At 62.9% G+C, this 24,081-nt stretch overlaps 1 protein-coding gene across 1 annotated transcript; it reads left to right on the top strand.

Annotated features, from left to right (window-relative positions):
- Nucleotides 1–3,896: 3,896 nt before the first annotated feature.
- Nucleotides 3,897–23,993, top strand: SYTL1 (synaptotagmin like 1). The gene is made up of 15 exons (XM_054011791.1): nucleotides 3,897–4,035; nucleotides 10,076–10,517; nucleotides 13,190–13,338; nucleotides 13,617–13,722; nucleotides 14,396–14,444; nucleotides 15,942–15,987; nucleotides 16,610–16,695; nucleotides 18,681–18,800; nucleotides 19,269–19,435; nucleotides 20,567–20,669; nucleotides 21,145–21,306; nucleotides 21,639–21,717; nucleotides 22,364–22,463; nucleotides 22,864–23,069; nucleotides 23,636–23,993. Exons 2-15 carry the CDS (start codon nucleotides 10,390–10,392, stop codon nucleotides 23,773–23,775), a joined length of 1,641 nt encoding a protein of 546 aa, XP_053867766.1. The 5' UTR covers nucleotides 3,897–4,035; nucleotides 10,076–10,389; the 3' UTR covers nucleotides 23,776–23,993.
- The last annotated feature ends 88 nt before the right edge of the window (nucleotides 23,994–24,081 follow it).

Raw genomic sequence — 24,081 nt, 5'->3', positions numbered from 1 at the left:
TACAACAGGGGGATGGTGAATTGGAGCCGGAGAGGTTAAGGCCCATTGTGATAGCAGGGTAAGGTGCCTCAGCTCCTGGTGGCCATCTTGAGACAGCTAGGTGCTGCAGGAAGCCTGCCAGGAACCCAGCCCCTCTGAGCACTGGCCCCAGGTATCCCGGGATGGAAACATCCCGGGGCCAGGCCCTCTTGAAAGTGCTGCTCTAAGACTTGTTACAAGGGCTCTCAGCTGCAGAAGGGAACCCAGGAGTCCTGCGTGGCATTCCCATGTTCCAAACAACTGCCCCTTTGAGTTGACAGCTGCTGGATGTTAAGGAGTGGGTAGGCAGTGCGTAGCCACGTCCTTTGGACAGAATTGATTCATCCTCAGCCTCTGGCCAAGTGTCTCAGGCTCTCCAGTGCAGCCAGCTCCAGAGGGTGGTGGAGGCAGAAGCCCCAGCGATTCCCCAACGCGCTCAGTCCTACTCCTGCTGGTTTCAGACCCTTCCTCCAGCCCACGGCCAAATGATGCGTGTTCTGGTGCCCTCGGAACTCCAGCATCCCAGCTCCGGGGCTCCCTCCTGTCATCTCATTCACAGTGGCTGCCGTGGAGGGCAGTTACACCCCTGTGTGTGTCTGTGGCATCTCTTTCAGCCCTCTGGTTCTCGGGGTGTGTCTAACCTGGGGGGAAGAAGTGTGCTTTCACCACCGGGGAGCTAACACAGGGTGACATCCTAGTGCGGACAGGGCCTGGTAGTTTCCACACCTGTTGGCTTCCCCCTTGACATAACAACAGGTGTGAAAATGACATCTATCCTGTCTACACTAGGGTGTTACCACGGCCTAGCTCACCTTGCTTCTTAGCCAAGCCAGGGCTTTAGATTGAAATTTGCCTGGGCTGTGCTGGACTGGGATTAGCTGCAAGTTAGGTGTTGCCAGGGGCTGGGAGATGGGGCCGGGGGAGATGTTGCTACAATTGAAAAACTCCCCTTTTCGAGGCTTGACTTAGACACTGCTGGTATAACAAGTGGGTGTGGGGAGTGGGGGAGAATGGTTCTTAAGGGACACTGTCCAAGGGGCTTCTCGGGGGGGGGGGGACGGTGGGGGAGCAGAGAGCTCTGGAGGAAAGGAGCGGCCCTTTCCTGGTGACAAAGAGCGAGCAGGGGAGACTGTCTCAGGAACCAAGCTCTGGATGTCCTCCAGGAGGTGGGGAGCACCTGGGCCTTCACAGCCCAGCTCTCTGCCTTGCCATAGGGCAGCAGTGCGCCCCTGGCACCAGCTCTTGGCAGAGACTCCCAAGCCCCGGGGCGTTTTCCAGCTGAGCTGGGCGTCTGGATGCCATTAGTCACTAGAAGCAGACTGCCCGGCTCCGATACGAAGCTGCTGGGAGGGACCGTCAGTTGCTTCCTTCTTCCCCAGTGATCTCCATATAATAGAACGACTCGCCCAGGTCAGGTGAGCGTGTCTGCTTTGGGGAACCACCTGCTCTCACCTGCATGCTGGCACTGCCTCCACCTCTGTTGCCAGCGCAGCGGTGGCACTGCCAGGAGAATTCTGCACAGCTCCCAGATGGCTCTGACACAGCCGGATCCCCTTGGCCTTTCTTTTAAAGGCCGGGAGTGGGGAGGGAGGTGCTTTTGTTCTGAGAGGTCCTTCCCGTGACCTCGAACAGGAAAACATCCCTGGTAGCATTTTGGGGGCAGCGGGAGGGGGGGAAAACTCACACAGCTGGAGTCCTGAGTGATATTGCCAGGGCACTGCTGGGAGGAAGCTCACACCGTGGGGAGGATCTGTCATTGCAAGGGCACTGCTCGGAGGAAGCTCACACTGGGGGGGGGGGTAAGAAACTGTCACTGTGAGGGCACTGCAGGATGGGCTCCCTCCTTCCTGTCAGAGGCTGCTGAGAAATGGAGGCGCCCCTGGGTAGGGGTCCCCGGATGCACTGACCCTGTGGGGCGGGAGCGGGACAGGAGACTCTCAGGTGCAGTCAGGCTGGTGGGGGCTCCACCTCACCGGCTCTGGAGCCTTCACAAGAGCTCAAGCGTGCCCCCTTGTGGCCACAGATGACTGGAGCCCAATGCCAGAGTGGCGAGGCCTTTCCTAGGCGGGGTTGGGTGGGTTTGTGCCCTCTGTTTTGTGCCCCCTCAGCCTGGCCTAGTGGCAAAAGCGACCCGGGGCCGGGGAGAGGCAGGTAGCCAGGGGGAGGATGCAGGATCTGAGCAGGCCCTAGTCCGCATCCCGCAGCCCTGTGTGGAGCGGGGAGCTGTCTGGGAGACTGGTCCTTGCCGCTCATGTCTGGTAGAAGCCAGAGGAGACGGTTAGTGGCTCCGTTAGAGAGGCAGGGCCAGATTAACGCAGGGGCTTTAGGGACTGCAGCCCAGAGCCTCGGGCTAAGGGGGGCCCCACAACAGGACCGCCCACAGGGGGAGCAAAGGGGACAATTGCCAGGGGCCCTGGCTGCTGCCGGCAGCACAGCAGGGCTAAGGGAGGCTTCCTGCCTGCCCTTGCTCCGCACCACTCCTGGAAACGGCCGGCACGTCCCTGGGGGCGGGGGGTGTGTGTGTCTCGGCACGCTGCCCCCGCCCTGAGCGCCCAGCCTGCAGCTCCCATTGGCCAGGAACTGCGGCTAATGGGAGCTGCGGGGGCAGTGCCTGTGGGCAGCGGCACGCCACAGAGACCTCCCCTGACCCCCCCACCCACCAGCCACTGCCAGAGGGTGTGCCAGTCAGTTTCAGGAGCCGCCCAAGGCAAGGGCCGATCCCCCGACCCCCTTATGCACCTCCTCCCCCTGCCGCAGCCCAAAGCCCGAACCCCCTTGTGCACCCAAACTCCTTCTCAGTGCCCACACTCCCTTCCGCACCCAAACTCCCTCCCAGAGCCCGAACCCCCTCATGCACCCAAACTCCCTCTCAGCGCCCACACTACCTTCCGCACCCAAACTCCCTCCCAGAGCCCGAACCCCCTTGGACAGGGGCCCCACAAAATCTAATAGCCTGGGGCCCACAAGAGAGTTAATCCGGCCCTGGACAGAGGTGCTGACTGCTGGGGTCAGGAGATTCTGGAGCCTGACCCCTGCCATGGGACTCGCCTTCCAAACAGTGAGACAGGCGCCACGGTCTTCAGTTCTGCGGCTCTCGAAGGGCCCCAAAGCCACTTGCCCCGGCTAGACAGAACTCTCCTCCTGAAGCCCTCAACCACGGTCAGCCCCGGCGCCCCGGGGTGTGCCAAGGGGACGAAGGACCTGGCTGCAGACACCGGTGGGGCTGTGTCCCCCTCTAGCCGGAGGGGGAGAGAGCAGCAGGCCAGGGGCACCGTGGCCGGCTGCGTGTGGAGGGGACTCACGCCAGCGACGCTCCGGCGGGCATGGCCTGTGGAACGGAGCTGAGGCTGGCTCATAGCTACCCCCCCACCCACACCCACACGTGGGGATGGCAAAGGCCTCCCTGGGGAGGGGGGGGGGGTCAGCTGTGCCCTATCCAGGAGCAGCGAGGACGCAGGCTGCTGGGTTACTCCTTCCCCCGGCTTCAGGCCCAGCCAGCTACTGGGTGCACCGCCAGGGGCCTGGCCTGGAGGGGAGGATGGGCAGCGATTCAGAAGGGAAGGGATGGGGGGGTCTCTGTATGGTGCTGGCACCCAGCCCCCCGTCAGGATCAGGCCCCCTTGTGCTGGCTGCTGTGCAGAGGTGGCCATGACCCTGCCCCAGTGAGCTCCTGGTCCAGCCCGGTCTCTCTGGGTCGCAGAGACTCGGCAGGGTGCATGGCTGGGCTCTTAGCCTGGTCCACCCCCTGTGTCCCCAGTCCGGTCCGGCGGGCGGCTCTTGCTCCAGGCCCTAGTTTCCGCTCGGCTCTGTGGGTAGGTGTTTCCTCCCCTCTGCGGTTGACTCAGCCTTAGGTCTCCTGCTGAGTCGCTTTGCAAACACAGCAGGGGTGGGGGTGACGGAAGAGAGCAAACTTCTGCTCCGCCAGAGGAGGCTCAGGGCCCCTGGAGAGGGGCCTGCAAGGACCTCGTTCACCTGGCCGCCTCCTCTCCCCTCCAGCGGAGGCGCCCACCTGGACAGGTAACGCCGCCTCCTGCGCTCTCCACCTGTTGCCAAGATTGGAGGGGTTTGGGGGGGCGCAAGGAGCCTGATCACCCAGGGGTACGATGCAGCCACCCCCTCCTGCATGCCCTGCAGGCCTTGTACCTTCCCTGCAGAGGGGGAACCCCTGGTCCCCGTGGGGTGGCTGGTCGGTATGGGGAGGCAGTGCTTTGAGCTGACCTCACTGTGCCAGATATTTCCTCTCCTGGGTCCTGTTCAGACACGAATGCCTGGCTGGTCTCTTGGGAAATCTGTGGGGTGTGTGTAGGGGGGAGCTGGCTCCAGGGACAGCCCCGCTGTTTTGCAACATGGCAGGGGTTCCCACCCCATCTTCCTCCTTTTTGCCTGGAGCACTGGCCGTGCCACTGCCAGGGGCCAGGTTACCTGGAGCCCCAGCACCTTGGGCTGGTCAGCAGGAGGTGTGACGCTCTCCCGGGGTGCGGTTCCATAGTCACTGGGGTGTGGGAGCGCTTACCGGGCCCAAACACTCCACTTCTGTGGGGACTGGATTTGTGCGGGAGTCGGCGTAGCTGCCATCTGTTGGTGCTGTCTGGCTGGGATCGGAAACCACGGTCCCACTCCTGCTATGGCGAGTGGTCAGGGCGGAAAACAAAGACCCAGAGAACTGGATGGAAAGCAGGGATGTGCCTATCTCTGCGCACCTAGTGGTGGTGTGTGCTGTGAAACAGCTGCCGCATTTCACCCCAGAGGTGGCCGCATTGCAGTGCTGATGCACAGGCAGAGCCTGGTGTAGGGCCCAGAGTGGTTCAAAGCCTGGGAAGCGCTTTGGGTGCGGTTTGTATTTCAGCTCGTGGGGCAGCGCTCGGGAGGGATGGGAGTGGGTTTGCATGGCACTGGGGGGGGCGTGCGCTCGGTTTGCCTAGGGTGTCTGTGCATGGCGCCGGGGCCAAGGGCGTGAGTGTACCTGTGTGCTGCTGGAGAGCCGGCGCTCCCTGGTTCAGCCGGTTTTATTTGGGGCACTAGACAGAGTTGCTTTCATAAACAAACAGGGCTGGCTTCCCCCACCCCCAGACCCGCAGTGTGTGTGTGCCGCCCACCGGTGTCCCAGCCGGGCACGGCAGCAGAACCGCAGTGAGCGCATCTCTAGCGGGACGGTCAGACCTCAGCCTCTATTTTGATTCCTGGTGTGGCGGGCGGCCTCTCTGGAGGAGAGACGCGTGGGCTTCGTTTGCAGCAGGCAGTAAACAGGATGCTGCCTGCGGTGGAGCCCGGCTTGCAGCCCACGGAGGCAGAGAGCAGCGTGGAATGAACAGGACAGCGGGAACCACCTCCAGAAGGTGCTCCCAGGTGCCCTGGGCCTCCCCAGCTCCGGCCCCAACTGCTTCATTCGCTGCTGAAATGCAGCCACCTCTGGGGTGGGGGAGCAGGGCATGCTGACCCATGCCTCCCCATCCTCTTTAGATGTGCCATGAAATCCCGGACGGCCGGAGAGGGCAGGCAAGGCCTTGGTTTGTTCAGTCTCTTCCCAGAGACCTCAACTTCTCTGTCTGGGCAGGGCTGAGCCAGCCCCGTGGGCATCCTCTCCCGCAGTGGGCTGGGCCAGGAGTCAGCCACGCTTCTCCTCTGCAGTCGCCTTTGCTTTCACCTGTCCCAGCGCGTCTGACGTGCCAGGATTTCTATGCAGGGGGCACCAACCCTCTCCCCTGACTTCTGTCTCGGACGGCAGCTCCCTGGGGCGCCACATAACCCGGAATCCTTCGGGCCCGGGGCATCCGCCGGCAGGGAGGAGGGGCAGAGCAAGGGGCGAGGGGTAGCGGAAGGCGATGGGGAGTGGGTGCTTGTGCCTCTGGGGCCAGGGGGCATGCGAGGGGAGGCCAGGGGCTGCGTGCTGTGAGCAGGGCCTGTGTGTGTCGAGGGGAAGTGGAGACGGGCCCTGTTCTGTGGGGGGCTCCGTGGACCATTCCCCGGGGGAGCAGCCCAGCCCTGAGGCCCGTGGGGGACGGACAACCTGGGTAGAGCTGAGGGGAGACTCCCCACTGGGAGAGGCCCATGGAGCCCAGGGCCCGCAGCCCTCCCTGGGGCTCATCCTGGGGGCAGCGCAGGCACCAGGTCCCTACACTGTTGCTCGGAGACGGGGCAGTGACGGGTTGTGGCTTGAGGCCTCCAAAATCTGCTGCTTCTAATGCCCCCCACCCCCGGGGGGCTGGGAGGGACTCCAGGGGCTGGCTAGCCCTGGAGGGCAGGGGCGCACGGCAGGGGAATCAAAGCCAGTCTCTGCCCTGGAGCTGGGGGGATATGACCCTCTGAGAGGGAGGCCTCAGGTCTGGCCATGGGGGACCCCCGGCCTGGCAGCGGGGCTGGAGGGGGTGTTGGGCCTCTCCCCTGCCCTGCTCCTGCCCCACCACTGGAGGGAGGGTGGAGCTGGCACGCCCGCTTCCCGGTGCTATCCAGCCCTGGCCTGCAGGGGGTGGGGGTGGGGGTGGCAGGCTGGGACCTGCTGCTGGCTTCCTGCTTTCCTTGTCTACCCCCACGCAAGCAGTGTGGGGGCATGGGGGCAGGGAGGGCACTGGCCGTGGGCCGCGTGGACCCGCCGGCGATGCTGGGGCTGCCCAGTGGTCCCTGCTCCCCACCCCCATGTGGGCCACACACAGCTCCTGGGGGAAATGCCAGCTCCCCAGTCCTGCCCCCTCCAGGTGAACCAGCCCAGGCTGCACCTCCCTGCCTGGCACTGGGCCCTGGGCTGCTCTCCTGGGACAGTGGAAGGCAAATCCCGCACTGGATTCCTGGTTTGGACTGGATTCCTGCCCTGCTCCTCCCTCCCTACGGGCTCAGTGCCCGACCCCCACAGGCCAGAGGAGGGGGAGCTGTCCTTGCCCAGAGTAAGTTGTCCGGGGGCTCGCTGTGGTGCTGGCACTGGTGCATTTCAGTGCCCTGGCGGTGCCACGGGCCACCCGTCCCCATGCGGGCCTGGCGCTCCCTGCGTGACAAGGGTTGCTCCTCTGAATCTGCAAATGTTTTCCTTCTGGGAGGGGTGCTGCATTGGTCCTAATCTCCCTCCCCCGCTGGCTGCCTTGTTAAATCCCGGCCTGCTCGGGACCGGGGATGGCACAGAGCCCAGTCTGACTGGTGCAACCCCCCAGCGTGGGCATTGCCAGCCTGCCCACAACTGGCCTCCACCTCCACTCTGGGCCTCGCTGCCCCAACCCTAGACGCCAGGGGCACTGATTGGCAGCTCCCATCAGCCAGCTGGAGTCCTCGGAGCAAGCCACCCCTCTGATTGGCCCCCGGGCCGGCTCCCGCCCTGCTTAGCTTTGCCCCACCAGCTGCCAGAGGCTATTCTCGGTGCCCCTCGATTAGCAGGTTTTCTCTGGGGGCTGCAGCTCCAAGCTGTTCCCAGCACAGCTAATCCGCCCTCACGGCGATCTCCGAGGGGAAGGGTCACGCAACAAGTGGGGGATGGAGCTGGGCAAAAAACCCGGGGTTTCTGGCTCCAAGCCCCGTGCTCAGTCCACTAGGCCATGCGGGGTGAGCAGAGGACAGGCCGCTGGCAAGAGCAAACTCAGAGCCTGGTTCTCTTGCAGCCCCTTTCCTGCAATCTTGTTTCCTCATCGCTCCGCTCCACGGCACCCAGCAGACTGGGCGATGCCCCTTCGCCCCCACGGGCTGCTTCTGTTGCAACCGCCCTCTATCCTGTCATGTCAGACTCTTTCTCAATGCAAATTGCAGGGACAGGTCTGTGCCGCTCGCAGGCTGTGTGGCAAGAGCCACGCGCCTCTGCAGCCCAGGAGATAGCGTCTCTCTGCCTGCTAGGCCAAAGTAAGGGCTTGGCTCGTGGTGCTCTGTGTGAGATGAGTTTGGGGGGGTCTCAGTCAGTCCCTGCTGGCTAGTTGGCCACATCCCAGAAACCACCATTGCACCTGGCACTGACAAGCTCCTATGTGGGCGGTCTTGGCAGAGGTGCCATGGGGACTGAATGCCCCTCTGGCCCCCCAAGGGGGAAGCCCCAGCCCAACCGTGCGCCCTTGCAACCGGGGAATGCACCAGCCCTTAAAGATACAGCGAGACACTTTAATGCTCCAGGAAAGGTTCCCCTTCCTGCTGCCCCCTGGAAAAACCCGGGGATGACTGGCACTCTCCGGGCCATCACATCGCAGGGCGCAGCCCTGACATGGGCAGAGCTGGCTCTGAGCAAACACCCTGGGCAAACACAGACGGCCAGCTGTGAGGGGGACTGGCCCAGAGGCAGGGACGGGAGCCCCTGGGTGGTGTCTGGCTTGTGGATTTAGTGGGGACCCAGGAGTGGGCTGATTGGGTCGCCTGGAGCTTGGATCTCTCACCTATGTGGCTCCAGGGTGCTACTTGGGCTGATTCTTGGTTTTACCGTTTGGGCCACATAAAACCCATGTACAAGCTGGGGCGACTCCTACTGACAGGGGTGGGAATTGCAGCCCCTTCCTCCAGGCCTGAGTCCAGCCAGTGCGCGTCAGTGCTGTGTTGAATCCTCTCTATTGCAAATGTTCGGAGAGAGCTGTGTGAGACCGGCGCTGCGGGGACCCAGTGAGCGACCCAGGAGATCTAGGTTCTGTTCTTGGCTCTGCCACTCCTGCTCTAGGGCAAACTGTTGCCCCATTCAGTGCCTCGGTTTCCCCCCTCTGCAATAAGACCCACCGCCGGCGAGGCTCTGCTAACCGATGGCTGAGGTGCATTGAGATCTTAGCCTGGAAGGGGGAGGAGAAATTCCAAACGTTTTATTATTATTCCTCCCTTCAGATCTGACTTTGTGGCAGCCCTCATCCTAGCCACAGACGGCTGGACAGTCCATCGCCGCTGGGATACCGGGGCTGCCAAGCTCTTGTTTTGCCAGACCCCCAAAATAGCCAGCACCTCGATCCCATTCCCGACAGCGCCTCCTGCTGGAAGAGGCAGGGGCTGGAATGGTTGCACTTTCCACCTTGGGGCCGATTCGCCCACCCCGTTGCCTCCTGCTGGGCCGCCGGAGGAGCTGGACGGTTACGACAATCCCGGATGTCTCGTTTGCTGCAGGCAGTTGAAGTTGCTGGTTTGCTGAAGCAAGCCCTGTGTGTGGGGGTGGGGGGCAGGCGGGGGAGGCGTTGCATCAGGCAGGAAGGACTCTGTTTGCTGCTGTGAGATCTGCCCTGGAGGTGACGGTTAAGAAGCTAACAGAGGCTCTTCCATCCCCAGGAGGGGGTCATCTGCCTGCAGGGGTCAGAAGGCCAGGCCGGAAGTGCCCTTCTGCCCCCGCGGGACCGGGCTGGTGAGCCTGGCAAAGGTCAGGGCGTCCCTGGCTTCGACTGACCGCACCGTGCCTGGCAAGCCCTTGCGAGGGGAGTCCCCAGCGTCTGTGGGCTGAGCCCAGCTGGGGTGACCAGACCGCAAGTGTGAAAAATCGGGACAGCGGGTGGGGGGTAATAGGAGCCTATATAAGAAAAAGACCCCAAAATCGGGACTGACCCTATAAAATCGGGACATCTGGTCACCCTAATCCCAGCGCTGGCGCTGCCTGGGCAACTCGTGCCTCGCTTTCCCTGCGGGGGGGCGGGGGGAGGGGTTACTGATTGGCATCGCCTGGCATGCTGCCACGAGACCATCAAGGGCTCCTATGTGGTTATCGACCTGCCGCCAGCAGCGGGCCCTGGAGACTCATTTAGTGGACGGGGGATGGGGGCCGTGTGCTGGGGGATGGGGGCCGTGTGCTGGGGCGGGGGCAAGGGAGAAGCTGAGGCCGGGCAATGCTGGGGGCAGGGACACCAGGGTCTGTACCTGAGCCGGAGGCCGCAGACACACCCCGCAGCTCCAGCCGAGCGAAAGGAGGATGGTGTTAGCCGGCTGTGGGAGTTAGCACGTGCCCACCCCAGCCACGGGTGCATGGGAGACGCGGACTGAGCGTGTCTGACCGCTGGGTTTGCCCGCTTCTGCCTCCAGGGTCCCTCAGAAGCCGAGCCCCGTTCGGGAGGTGGTGGCCGGGCCCCAGGCCCTTTCCTTCCCCGCAAGAGGGGATCTGGGGTTGTCCTCAGCTCTTCTGGCCTTGTCTCCGCAGGTGGTCGAGATGGCGCGTGACCTGCTGGCAGGCCCACGGAGTGGGGCGGACCGGAGCTGAGGGCTGCTGCCTGCTTTCCCGCCCCTGCGCTGGGCGCCCCGTGCTACCTTTGGGCCCTGGCAGAGGGGCAGAATGGCTCTAGCGGACGGCTGCCCGTCATCGCCCTGGTTCTGCGGTGTGCAGTGACGGTGTGAAGGCGCCTGGGACAGAGGGATCTCGGGGCTGGTTCCTGGACTCGCTGTGTGTCGGGAAGAGAGCCCCGCCGGGGAAGCGCTGCTCTGCCCTGGGCAGTACCAGTCTGCTCCCTGGGCACCATGGCCCAGGACATAGACACGGACGCACTGTTGGACCTGAGCTTCTTGACGGAGGAAGAGCAGGAGGCCATTGTGGAGGTGCTGAGTAGGGACTCGCGGCTCCGGGTGCTGGAGGAGGGACGCATCAGGTGAGCCCAGGAGACGCTGTCAGGTGCACGCCTGGTCCGCGCACGCCTCTGCCGTGGGTTAGTTCAACTGGGGCAGGCCCCCAGTGGGAGGCTTTTATTCTTTGGAGCTTAAACTGGTCCCCGGTTCACTGAACTCGAGCCAAGCCAGCGGGACGCCGAGCGGCCACCCAGCCGTTGAGCCGGATGGGTTAGCGCTGGGTCCTCGCGGCGGAAAGATGGGTTTGTACATGGAGACATAAACTTGCTTGTGTCCCTGGGGCCCCAACGCACCGGGGGTCTTTACCTTGGTGTGTCAAATAATAATACCCGAAAGCCATTTACAAAGGCCATCAGCATCATTACCCCCTTTGTAGAGATGGGGAAACCGAGGCACGGAGAGGGGCCCACGGCCACCCAGCAACAGAGCCTGGAATAGCACCCAAGTCTGCTAAATCCAGGCTGGTGCTCTATCCATTAGGCCATGCTGCCTCCCAAGTCAAGGGCAACACCTCGGATTAACCTCAGATAGCTCCGCGGAGGTCAAATCTACAGCCCCCCGGTGCCGCTCAGATTTTGCACTGAGCTGGCCGCTGGCTGCAAGGACCCACCTCTCTCTGCAGCGAGGGGGGGCAGTTGTGCCCGTTTCCTCGCTGGGAGAAAGAGCTACAGATCACGGCCTATTCACTAGCATCTTCTCAGCCCCATCCGCTTGGCATCTTGGCTGCGTCCTCACGAGGCTCAAAGGTTCATTTTTAGGGTTCACCTGGACCAGCAAACGCCCGTTAAAACTGCAAGTGCCTCGTCCACGCTGGGCTCAGGGAACACGTCTTTCAAAAGACACCTTGTTCCCGTTGATGGACGCAGCCCTAGTGTAGACAGGGTTTGGCTATCTTAAGGTTTTATCCTGCTGCCTATCACCTTGGCGTCTGAGCACGTAAAATCAATGGCGTAGAAGTCCCTAGTGGATTTCATGGCAACTCTGGCTCCCCTCTCTCTACAGGGTAAAAACTCCGCTTGCGGGAGGATTGTTAGTTTGGTTTTTTAAGATTAATTTTCTGGGAGGGTTTTGTTTTGTTGTTTGGTGGTAGGGTTTTGGGGTACGGGGGTGTCAGCCGTGGGGTGCAGAGCGATCAGTGTCATGGTTTGGGGCACAGGAGGGTCAGCATTGGGGTTTGGGGTTCAGGAGCATCAGCATTTGGGTGCAGGGGATCTGTGTTGGTGTTTGGAGTCCAGGGGGTTGCCAGTGTTGGGGTACAGGGAGATCAGCATTGGGGGTTGAGGTACAGGGGGATAAGCATTGGAGTATAGGGGGATCAGCTTTGGGCTGCAGGGGTGTCAGTGTCAGGGTTAAGGGGAGAGAGGGGATCAGTGTTGGGGTGCAGGGGGATCTGTGTTGGGGTGCAGGGAATCAGTATTGGGGTTTGGGGTACAGGGGGATCAGCACTGAGGTACAGGGGATCAGCATTAGGGTTTGGGGTACAGGACATGCCAGCATTGGGGTGCAGGGGTGTCAGGGTTTAGGGCAGAGAGGGGATCAGTGTTGGGGTGCAGGGGGATCTGTGTTGGGGTGCAGGGGATCAGCATTGGGGTTTGAGGTACAGGGGGTGCCAGCATTGGGGTGCAGGGAGATCAGCATTGAGGTTTGGGATACAGGAGGTGCCAGCAGTGGGGTGCAGGGGGATCAGCTTTGGGCTGCAGGGGTGTCAGTGTCAGGGTTTAGGGCAGAGAGGGGATCAGTGTTGGGGTGCAGGGGATCTGTTTTGGGGTGCAGGGGATCAAGTATTGGGGTTTGGGGTACAGGGGGATCAGCACCGAGGTACAGGGGATCAGCATTGGGGTTTGGGGTACAGGACGTGCCAGCATTGGGGTGCAGGGGTGTCAGGGTTTAGGGCAGAGAGGGGATCAGTGTTGGGGTGCGGGGGATCAGCATTGAGGTTTGGGGTACAGGAGGTGCCAGCATTGGGGTGCAGGGGGATCAGCTTTGGGCTGCAGGGGTGTCAGTGTCAGGGTTTAGGGCAGAGAGGGGATCCGTGTTGGGGTGCAGGGGGATCAGCTCTGGGGTACGGGGGATCAGCATTGGGGTTTGGGGTACAGGGGTGCCAGCAGTGGGGTGCAGGGGGATCAGCTTTGGGCTGCAGGGGTGTCAGTGTCAGGTTTTAGGGCAGAGAGGGGATCAGTGTTGGGGTGCAGAGGATCAGCATTGGGGTTTGGGGCACAGGGGGTGTCAGCAGTGGGGTGCAGGGGATAAGCTTTGGGGTACAGGGTTTAGAAGCGGGTGCCGGTGCTGAGCGTCGTTCTTACCATGGAAAGGCTTTTGCGAAGCAGAAAGGTTTTCCTTTGCCGTGTTTCTTAAAGCTGCTCGGACTCCGTTGCCTGATCCCCCGGTGGCAGTTCGCGCCATTCCCCTGCGGGGCTGTTGACTGGCCGGGTTGGACCTTGGGGGAGAGCCTGGGGCTGGCCGTGGGCAGCTAACGTGTTTGCAGAGGGGTTCAGCCCTCGCTGAGTTCTGAGCACGTCTCCTGGCCAACAGGGTGGGTAGAACAAACGGTTGGGGGGAAATGGAAGCCCAACTGCTTATCTGAAGCAGGCGGGACCCAGCAGTGGACTGTGGTTGCTCGTCCCTCCCTGGGGCTGTGATGGGAGAGTATGTTTCCAGGAAGTGGCTCAAACATCCCCCCTCTCCTCGCCCCCAGCAAACTGCGCGAGTCCGTTTCTGATCCCAACCAACTGAAGATTCTGACCGGGGACTGGTTCTGTGATGTCCGCTCCAAGCGGCACCGGCACAATCACTTTGGTTCTGATCTCGTCCGGGCCTCCATCCGCAGGAAGAAGAAACCCAAAGGTAAGAGCTGGGCCAGGGTCTGGCCGCTGGGACCGGTGCCCTAGCTGGGATCTCAGTGACCGATGGAAGACAGGTGCCTGCCTGCTCTAGTGTGATGCTGTCTCCATCTAGTGGCTGCAGCTTGCAGAGAGACTGGGGTAGGACCCAGCTTTGTCCCATGGGGACGCCGTGCCCATGATGCCCCTATTTCAGGGAGCCGGGAATCCGACGCTGGGATGGGACACGGAGCGGGAGAGGTTGCTTCAGTCCCTTTAGATTTCCATGATCCCTGTGAGCAGGTGAGCGGGATCCGAAGCGCAGTGCCAGCGTGGGGGACCTGGAGGTGATCAGTGAGCCAGCGTCCGAGGAGGAGGGCCCGTTTGAGGTGCCGGATGGTGAGGACAGGTGAGAAGCTTTTTGGCTTAGAGGCCCAAAGCGGAGAGAGGAGGAGCTGTGTGTATGTGGGTGGGTGGGTGCATGCATGTGTGTGTGTGTGTGTGCGTGCGCACGCTTCTTTCCAGTTGTGCGAAGGGAAGGAGTGTGCATTTGTGGGCGTCGGTTTCCTGAGGCCACGCACCCTTTAGCTGTGTGCGTGATGAGAGCAGCGAGCGGGAACAGCTGCAGGCGGTGACTCAGGCTCCGGGAGAGGCGCGTGGAAGGGGCTCATTAGTGGGACATAGGGAGGGTTTTGTGGGTGAAGGAGACTCTCCGGCTGGAAGCCGGGTTAGTGAGGGACCTGTTGCTGCTTCCATCCTCCCTGACTGTAAGGCTGTTTCCTTCCCTGGGGGCCGGGGGGAGGGACAGGGAGAAATGGATGGGGCAGGCAGGAGGGAGGTTGAAACAGACAGCTGGGCCGGTGCGGGAAAGAAGCCGAAACGGAGGGGGAGATGAATAAGTGGGAAGCCAGCGAATGGGGGCGGGGAGAGACGGCCGGACAGCCCCAGCCGGAGGGGCCCCCCCTTTGGAAGAAGGGTCTATGAAGAGCAGGGCGGTGCACACGCTCCTTGGGGGAGGAAGCCAGACATCTTGGTAGCCTGGAGAATTGTCCAGAAAGACTAATCGTTTTCTCCTCTTGCAGGCTTCCCCAAGAGGCTGTTCATCAGCTCCCCCAGCCCACAGAGACTCAGGTCAGTTGGGCGACAGGGGCTGGATCACTCGATGATTCCCGGGTCTGTTCATTCCCTCTGGGGCACCTGGCACTGGCCACTGTCGGAAGACAGGACACTGGACTAGATGGACCTTTGGTCTGACCCAGTAGGGCCGTTCTGATGTTCTTATGGGTCTGGTGACATGGGCGAGTTAGAGGAGTCCTGACAGGAATTCCCGCCCCCCGGCCTTGTCTCGTCAGGCGCTCACCAGCAGGGTGGCAGCCCGGGGCCGCGTCTGTTCTTTCGTTCTGTGTTAAATGCCGAAGCGCTGACGCTGGGGCTGCCCGGTTACAGTCGCAAGAGGCTGGGAAATGCAAAAGCCGGACTGCCTGCGTGCCTGGCGGCAGGGAAGTAACACACGACGCTGCACATCGAACCGGACAAGCGGGCTCAGAAATGGCTCCAGGCGTCCAACCCGCTGGAGTTACCATTACTGGCGGGATGGGCCTGGGCTTGCCCTTTTCAGACACTTTCAGTCCTTAGCGAGTCTCCATTATCTTTGCAGGATCAAGGGGTTTTGCATTGAATTTCCTTGGTTCCTCTCCCACCGCGCCCAAAGGCAGTGAGTGGGGAAAGACATTGAGCTGATCCAGTGTAGACATTCCAGTGGTCTTTGAAGTTCATCAAGTAGACCTCAGTCCCAGGACGCACAATTAATTCTTCCAGTCAGGGGGTGACCCCGAAGGGTTAATAGTAGAGCTGGGCTCAGATGCGGATCCGGATCGGAGCTTTCCCAAAGTTTGGGGATCCCGGTTTGGGTCCCTCTGTGGCCAGTGCAACGGGTCAGTGCATTTACTGTGATGAAACTCGCGACATTAGAAATAGCACTAAAATTCCAACTAAAATCCTTTAAAGCAGAGGTCTCCAAACTGTGGGGTGCGGAGGATTGTTCGGGGGTGTGTGTGGGGGCCAACAGCAACCCCCAAGGGGGGCGGGGATGGAGTGCCACCAAACCACACTCCGGGCCCAGTCCCAGCCCTGCCCCCAGACCCGACCCCAGCTGCGGCCCCAGCCTCAGCCCCCTTACCCCTGTCCGTGCCCCCTACCCCGCAAGCTACAGCCCCACTCCTGGCCCTGGTTCTCGGGTGTGTGTGTATGTGGACAAGGATAAGGGGGGCTTGGGCGCGACCGTGAAAAGTTTGGGGACCACTGCATTGAAGAGTGTAAACTCCACCTCCAGAGCAAACCTTCCTCAGTCTGCAGATTTAAATTACAAAGCTGCTGTTTTGAATATACAAATTATATTGAAAGTGCTGTGTGTGTGTGTGTGTGTGTGTGTGTGTTGGTTTTTGCTACTGTCATTGTTACTTGATGAATTTCCTAGTTCTGCGACATCACAGTCTGAAGATCTTGGATAGTAATTAATGTGATTTGCATATGCAGATCAGCCCAATTAAAATGTAGAATGTATTTCCCCAAAAAGCCTGTATAAGTGGAGTTGGCCTGGCTCTTTAACCAGCTCTCTTGTCTCTGTAGGAGAACGCAAGCCAGTCTAGCAAGCAGGAGCCGGAGGGCAAGGCAGGTAAATGTCCCTGCGGCCTGTTGCGATTGTCTGGGGCAATGGATGCTGTGGGGTCCCCGTGCAGAACGGAAGGTGGGGAGAAGGTCAGAGGACCCTGTACCTGCTTAACCAGGGCTCGACTCCGCTTTTGGATCCCCATCCCCCACACCAACCCCACACACACGTCTGTTCCTCTCGCTGACTTCATGCTTCTAAGCCCAGCAGCGAGGGCTGAGTCTGTGGAAGGAAGCCCCACGTGCGGGCTGTGTGCCCCAGGGTATCTGTGCCCAGCGTGTGTGGGCTGCGTGCTCTGGGGTATCCCGGCCTGGCACCCCCCCGCATGCAGGCTGTGTGCCCCGGGGTATCCCAGCCTGGTGCCACCCCCCCGCCCCCTCCGCATGCGGGCTGCGTGCCCTGGGATATCCGGCCCGGCGCCCCCCGCGTGCAGGCTGAATGCCCCGGGGTATCCGGCCTGGCACCTCCCACCCCGCATGCGGGCTGTGTACTCTGGTGTATCCCGGCCCGGCGCCCCCCTGCGTGCAGCCTGTGTGTCCTGGGGTATCCGGCCCCGGGCTGTGTGCCCCGGGGTATTCTGACCTCGTGTCCCGCAGACCAACCGAACGCCTCCACTTTGTTAACGCAGAGAGCACCAACCCGTTCTACCCGCTGAACGCAGAGGAAGAAGAGGCGAAGACTGATCCGTCCCCAGACGGCCTCGTCACAGGACAGGTAGGAAGGTACTTGGGGCTGGCCCTGGGCCAAACCCCAGTACAGAAATCCTCATGCCCCAATCCCTGCTCCCCACCGCCACCCACCTCACTTCCTGACTGGGTCCCTCATTCCTGGGGTCCCCCCCCACATATTCTCCCCATCACATCACTGGGGCAGTGAAAAAACCCAGGTGTCCTACAACTACTTGCTCTAGCTGATTGGTGCAGAGCGGGCTGGCTTCACCCACACGAGAGCATTACATCAACGTCAAATGGCTTCAAAACACTGATTTTAAATGCCGCTCATAAAACAACCTGTGGGGCTGGCTGCTGTGGGGGGTGAGCTGCAGATGTCCCTGTGCCGTACTGGGGGGGCGGGATGCTGCATCGGTCCCTGTGCAGGGATGTGTGTGTGACACTTTTCGGGGCTACCTGAGATGTTGGAGGTGAATCGCCACCACCTGCTTACAGCTGTGCCCACCGGTGCTCCACTCTGGGCTCGCCCTGTGCAGGCTGGCACTTTATCCCCCTGCGCCCTTGTCTTCTGCACACCCACGGGGTACCCCGAACCGCGGCCTCCGGGGAAGCCGTGCACCCCAGTTCACAGCTTTCGCTTCATTCAGCGCTCTCCTTCGCACAAGGCATTTAGCCGTGTCTTTTTTTGTTGGCGCAGGTGGGTGCTCGCGCCCCCGGCCCGACTCCGCCCTCTCCCTGCCCCATTGGGTGCCGGTGGGTGCTCACGTCTCAGCCCCGCCCCATTTTTGCCCCCTCCCTGCCCCTATTGGTCCCCTCCCCAAATCCCTGCTTCGGCCCCGTTTCCTCCCCCAAGCACGCTGTGTTCCCCCTCCTCCCCCCTCGCTCCCAGGTTTGCCGCGCGAATCAGTAGTTTCGCGGCGGCAAGCGCTGGGAGGCAGGGGGGAGAAGCAGGACCCGGCGGCGCGCTCGGGGAGGAGGCGGAGGCAGAGCGGAGGCGAGGTGAGCTGGGCGGGGAGCTGCCGGTGGGTGCTGAGCACCCACCAATTTTTCCCCGCGGCTGCTCCAGCCCCGGAGCACCCACGGAGTCGGCGCCTATGCCTGACGTTTCTGAGGGCGTCAGCGTCAAAGACACGCGGGTCTCGGGGTTGAGAAGCACAAGGTTACAGGTGAAAGGAAAACATAACACACGGGCTGGAACCTGGACTTCAGAGCCAGGTCCTGTCCTGGCCGCTAAGGTGTCAATCCTGAGTATATCCAACGGCTCCTTGCTAACGGAGCCCAACTCTTGCTCTTTCTTCGTCTCGTATCAGTTACAGCCCCTTGTGTCCTACCCTCGGGGTCCCCTAGTCAGAGACTTTTCTTGGGGTTCTTTTGTCTCTGTAACGCCAGCACCTGGGCCAGACAGTCCAACACAGGCCATTGTCAGGGCTGGCCATTGTTCTTGGTGTTGAGTGAGTTACCCTGGAGACACACACACACACACACACACACACACACACACACACACACACCAGTCTCAGGTGACAAGTTTCACTTCAGCCGCTGGGACACCCGATCTCCCGCATGTGCCAGACCTCTCAGACCGGTTCCCCTACAAACCCCGCGCACTAACCAGGCCAGCCGGCTGGTCTTAGCTTCCGGCCGGGCCCCCGCCATGGCCCTGTCGGTGAAACGGGGAGAAGCTGGTTGGATACAGGGGTAATACACCTGCCATGTGGGCATGTCTGCGCTGCAGCCCGTTCAGGCAAAGAGCTCCAAACAAGAACCGGCCCTGCAGTGACACAGCTCTTGGCCTGCGGGCTGGGTCAAGCAGGCCCCTCTCCCCAGGGGTTAGTAATGCCCAGTCGGCCCCTGCTCCGCGTGCACATGGGCTACTGAAACGGCCAGCACGGGGCAGTGTCGGGCCATTGCCCCGTCTTGGCGCTGGTCCCTGGGATCGGCTGGTCCCGCGAGGGTTGGCGCTGGTGGGGGCGAGGGGCCTGTCCGGCTCACGTCTCACTCGAGGCTGGTTTGCTTTGTGTTCCCCAGAGTAATGGGGCCTTTCAGAATGGCCAGGAAGCCAGTACCACGTCACCCCCAAAGAGCAACAGCGCGGACCCCGTGAATAAACTGATGAGCTCCTCTGTCTCCAGCCTCAGCTCGTCCACGGTATGGGCCGGGGGTGGGGACGAGGGCCGGGGGGTAGGCTGGGGTGGAAAGCTGTTGGCAATTGGGGAAGAGGGTTGGATGGAGAGCGGTTGTGGCCCAGTCATTGGTTGGCAGTTGGAGCAGGACGGATGAGTACTGGACCGCTGTGTACTCTGAAACCTACTGAGGTGTATGCCAGGGCCTTTGCTGGGCCATTTGATAGTCCCTTGGCCATGCAAGGGTCACGGCAGCTGGTAGGTCAGGAGTGAGCTCAGCTCTTGGCCCCCTCGGGCTCTGTGGCGGGGGGGGGGATTTTAAGGCAGCACCCCCATCAGGGGATGCAGGATTTTGCCGTGTGTTTCAAGGGGCCGTTAACGTGGTCCCAGCTTGGGCGCCCCGCTGCGTCTCTCCACTCGCATTCCTCCTTCTCTGCCTGGGGGGGGGGTGGGCCCTCCCCGCTCTGACCGCCCCCCCCATCCCTGCCTACAGCTGAGCGGCAGTATGATGAGCCTGTACAGTGAGAGTGACGTGGGGAACGTGGAGGTGCGCGGCTGCGTCCAGTTCGCCCTGCAGTACGAGGCCAAGAAGAAGGAGCTGCAGATCCGGGTCATCCAGTGCCGGGACCTGGCCGAGGCCAAGAAGCAGAGATCGGACCCGTGAGTGTCGTGGCGGGGAAGGGGGAGCCCCCCCCCTGGGCTCGTCCCGCCCGTCCCGATGTGCCTGGGCTCATGGCCCTGCCAATGCCCAGACCGAGGGCACGGTCACAGGGGCTTTCCGCCCTTCCCCCAGCCCCACTGCACCATGGCCCCTGTGGGTCAGCGTGCCCTGTCCAGACAGCCCTGCCCCTGGGGGACCCCCCCCCCCGTGCCCTCCACAGAGGAGCCACAGGCGGGACCCATCCAGATGGCCTTAGATCTCCCCGCAGGAGCGGGACTCCCTCTTTGCTCTGCCCCCAGCCGCCCCTGCAGGCCTGGGCCCCCCTAGGCACCGATCAGGGCCAGCTGCCCGCCCCGGCCCCAGAGCCCTTAACCCTCTCCTCGCTCTGGGGCTGCCCCAGCCTGCTTCAGGCCTGAGCAGCCCGGCTGTGCGTGGGCCTCCGCCCATCTGCCCCACATGGCTTAGGGGAGCTGAGGCTACAGGAGCCATGGGATCTGACAAGGTGCTGGCAGGCCAGTGACTCAGGGAGGGGGCAGCAGGCCCTGGGCTGCGCTGGGCGCTGTTAAACAGCTGCCTGGCTGCCGCCAAGAGGTGGCTGCATGTCCGTGCTGGGTGAAATGAGAGCTGCAGAAAGCCATTGGCCCAGACGGCTACTAGCCAGCACCCCCTCCCCCCAATTAACTCTGCTGGGCCAGGGAAAGCGGTGTAAAGCAATCTGGACACCGTTATATGGGTGTAAAGACCCCACAGAGCAGTGCAGCTGGCCCTGGAGAGAGGAGGGGGACGCTGCCCTGCTGTAGGCACCGTTCGACTCCTATACCTGCGTCCACATGATAACTGTATTGGGAGCAAGGAGCCAGCCCCTAACTGACAGGGCTCCACTGGGACGGAACCGGTACACACCGCCCTGGGTGCCCTCCCCCGCCTCCCTGGGCGCCCTGGGTCAGCGTGTGTCCGTCCCCCCCCCCCGGGGCGCCTTGGGTCAGCATGCACCGCCCCCCTCTCCCCGGGCGCCCTGGGTCAGCGTGTGCCCCCACTTCTCCCCGGGCGTCCTGGGTCAGCATGTCCCCCCCGTCCCACCTCCCCGGGCGCCCTGGATCAGTGTGTGCCTCCCTCTCCCCGGCTCTCAGGTATGTCAAGAGCTACCTCCTGCCGGACAAATCCAACCAAGGCAAGCGCAAAACGGCTGTCAAGAAGCGGAGCCTGGACCCCATCTTCAACGAGACCCTCAAGGTAAGCGGGGCAGGGGGTGAGGGCTGGGACTGGGGCAGGGTGTGGGCCCTTCCCCCCTGCCCCCAGCGGAAAGTGGAGGGGCTTGGCCAGGAGCCGCTGGCCTCGCCGTTCTTAGTGACGCTGGCTCTCTGGCTAAGGGGCACTGAGGGGAGGACAGTGCAGGGGGCAGGGGGGGCTCCGGGGAGGCTGAGGAAGGGGGGTTGCTCTTAGGAAGGGGTTGGGGTCTGGCCCCCAGTAGCTGTTGGAGGCTTCATTGTCACCTTTGGGCAGTGAAGCGTCCATGGACTGCATGGAGCTGAGCGCTGGCATGGGAAGCAGGGGTGGGGGTACATTTCCCCCCCCCCCGCCCCAAGGGAATCCACTCAGCACTGGGGGGGCAGGGGGGGGTGCTGCAGCATAGGGCTGGGTTGCCCCTGAGCACTGCCCACTAGGCCCCGCTGTTCCCAGCATCTTCTCTCTCGCCGTCGTGCTGCAGTACAAGATCGAGCAGGCGGAGCTGCCGGGCCGGATCCTGAACCTGTCCGTCTGGCACCACGATGCCTTGGGGCGAAACCTCTTCATGGGGGAGGTCGAGGTCGAGCTCAGCTCCTGGGACTGGAGCAACACGGGCCCAGCGTGGTTCAACCTGCAGCCCAGGGTGAGGAACGGCCAGCAGACACCGGCTTCACCTTTGCCCCGTCATCTCCACTGCCCTCCCCCCGCCACAGCCGGCGGCTCCAGCCGCGGGCAGTGCCCTTGCTCTGGCCCAGGAATTCGCGTGTGACCTGCCGAGCGAGCCCACCAACTGCCAGCCCCCAGGAGCCTTGATGGGGCCCAAGCCCGATGAGCTTTAATTAAGACACACCCCCACCCCCCCGAGAACCGGCGCTGCCCACTGTCTTTCCCTGGTGCACGGCTTCGCCCCCGCGTCTTGCGGTTCTCAGCCCCAGGCCTCTCCTGCTAACGTTGCGTCTGCTCCTTCCCCCTCAGCTGCAGGTCTTGCCCGACGTTCTCGGCAGCAGGGGCAAGCTGCTCTTCGCGCTGAAGTTTATCCCCGCGGGCACTGAAGGTGAGTCCGGGCCTGCCCTCGCCCGCCCCGACCTCAGGCTAGTGCCCCCCCCCAGCTGTAGGGGCTCAGGGGTGGGAGCTGAGACCCCAGTGACGACTGGGGCCCTCGCTCCTATTTACTGGGCCCAGCCCCGAGCGAGAGCCATGTTCACCCCCTGCGCTGGGAGTCACAGCTCTGCACGGGTAGGCAGCTGGTGGCCCTGGCTGGAAAGGGCCCGTCCCTGGGGCAGGGCAGATGCAGCACCCAGGTGCCCCCCACCCTCCAGGGGCATGCACAGGACTAAAAATGGGGCCACTTTTGGAGGGGCACTTTCTGTGCCACCCCACGACCAGAGGCGCTGCCCCCCCCAATCCCCCGGAGGATCTGCCCTCCCCCTGCCCCAGCCAGGGAGCTGCCTTCCCCCACACCGGCTGGAGGAGCTGGATCTCCCCCCCACAGCCCCAGGGCCAGAGGCGATGGCTCTCCCTCCTCCGCCGGGGTAGCTGGTTCTCTCCCCTCCCCCATCGCTGGAGGAGCTTGCTCTACCTGCCCTGACCCCAGAGGAGTTCTGTGTCCCCCTGTTATTGGGGGGGCATGCTCCTGCTTCCCCCCCCCTTTGCACACGTCCTTGTCCCCCTCCCTCACTGTGCCGTCGCCTCTCTTCCAGGGGCTGGGCTCCCTCCCACGGGGGAGCTGCACATCTGGGTGAAGGCAGCGCAGAGCCTCATGCCCATCCGGAGCGGCACCGTGGACTCCTTCGTTCAGTGGTAAGGGTGGGGGGCTGCAGGCAGCAGCTCTGGGCCCATGGTAGGGGGCAGGGCTGGGGGTGCCCGGTAACCATGCCGTGCTGCAGTTGGGCTCAGGGTGGTGCCAGGGTGGCAGAGCCCAGGCTCCCTGCTGCAGAGACTGGGACAGGAGTATGGGTCTGCTGCCGCCCCCTGCCCCCACCCCACCTCTCAGCCACCCCTTCTCCCCTGGCCTCAGCAGTTCACAGGCCCAAGCAGCAGCGGAGCCGCTATCTTCCCCCCAACTCCGAGGCCACTGGTGCGTTCTTCCTGCACCCCCACGCCCTGGACTCGTGTGCAGGGGAACAACCCAGCAGCCCCTCCTGCCTGGTTGCGGCCCCGTGCGCTGGGCTCCCCCCTCAGGCTGCGCTTCCCCCCCCAGCTACGTCCTGCCCGACGACAGCAAGACGAGCTGCCAGAAGACGCGGGTGGTGAAGCGGAGCCTGAGCCCCATGTTCAACCACACCATGGTGTACGACGGCTTCCAGGCCAAGGACCTGAGCCAGGCCTGCGCCGAGTTCACTGTCTGGGAGCACGAGACCTTCTCCAAGCAGCAGCTGGGCGGCATCCGGCTGAGCCTGGGCACAGGTGAGCGGGCGCCTGGCCGGTGCTGCCATGCGAGGCGCATTCCTGGGCATAGAGCCCCTGTGGGGCCGGTGGGTCCTGCGTGCCAGGGGAGGGAGGCATCTGCAGGGGGCCGGTGGAGGGGCGGGTTAGGCTGTACTGGCATGGGCACCCCTGCCCTATGATGCACATGGTACAGCTGGGGCAACTGGCACCCCTCCCCAGAGGCTATCCCAGAGCAACAGCCACTACTGCTTCCCTCACCCCCTCCCAGCACTTTCATCACCTCGGGGATGTGCCCAGGCTGTGCCCACGCTCCCTGTTCGACTCGATTCCACTGCTGGCAGCTGCTGTGGGCACACAGGGCCAGGCATGTTGCCGGGGTGGATGCTTGGGGCTGTATCCGCCCCTAGGGCAGGGGCGAGGGCTCTCAGCCCAGGCACTTCCAGCTTGGTCTATACCTGACCCATGGAAGGGGGCTGTGGGCTGATACAGGGAGGCCATCCCCTGGTGCTCTAGGGCAGGGACAGCTGGAGGGTGGGCTGTGTGGGAGAGACCCCAGCTGACAGTGCCGCTTTGTCCTCACGCAGGAAGTAGCTACGGGCTCCCGGTCGCATGGATGGACTCCACGGAGGAGGAGCGGCAGGTCTGGGAGAGCCTGCTGGCAGAGCCCCGCCAGTGGGTAGAAGCGCTGCTGCCCCTGCGGACAAACCTCACCCCCCGGACTTAGCCCCTCGTGCCGGTGCTGGCTCTGAACGCCTGCCCCGGCCCCTGCTTCAGGGGGACTGGGAGCCCAGCTGCCCTGGCTGGGAATGGCTGGGCCTGGACATATTGGCTACAGTGGAACCGAGCTGCCAGGGCTTTCCTTGTGTGACTGTACAGAAAATAAACCCTGCCGCAGCCACGCGGGCCTGGGCGAGCCGCCGGGCTGCGGGAGATCTGTGCTCACCTGGCTGGTGCTTTCGGCTGCTGCTGGCGTGAGCAGGCCGGGAGGGGCTCATTGTCACCTTCTGCCCCCCCACGCCCAGTGCAGGGC

This window comes from Malaclemys terrapin, chromosome 22 (genome assembly GCF_027887155.1).
Source record: "Malaclemys terrapin pileata isolate rMalTer1 chromosome 22, rMalTer1.hap1, whole genome shotgun sequence".
Taxonomy (NCBI): Eukaryota; Metazoa; Chordata; order Testudines; family Emydidae; genus Malaclemys; species Malaclemys terrapin.
This window is presented reverse-complemented; position numbering and strand designations above follow the sequence as displayed.

Bases quoted from the DNA above. Each gene is read 5' to 3' on its own strand.
- SYTL1 (XM_054011791.1), top strand. From the start codon at position 10,390: ATGGCCCAGGACATAGACACGGACGCACTGTTGGACCTGAGCTTCTTG. The intron at 15,988-16,609 runs GTAAATGTCCCT...TTGTTAACGCAG, and splicing joins GGAGCCGGAGGGCAAGGCAG to AGAGCACCAACCCGTTCTAC. The intron at 23,070-23,635 runs GTGAGCGGGCGC...GTCCTCACGCAG, and splicing joins CCGGCTGAGCCTGGGCACAG to GAAGTAGCTACGGGCTCCCG.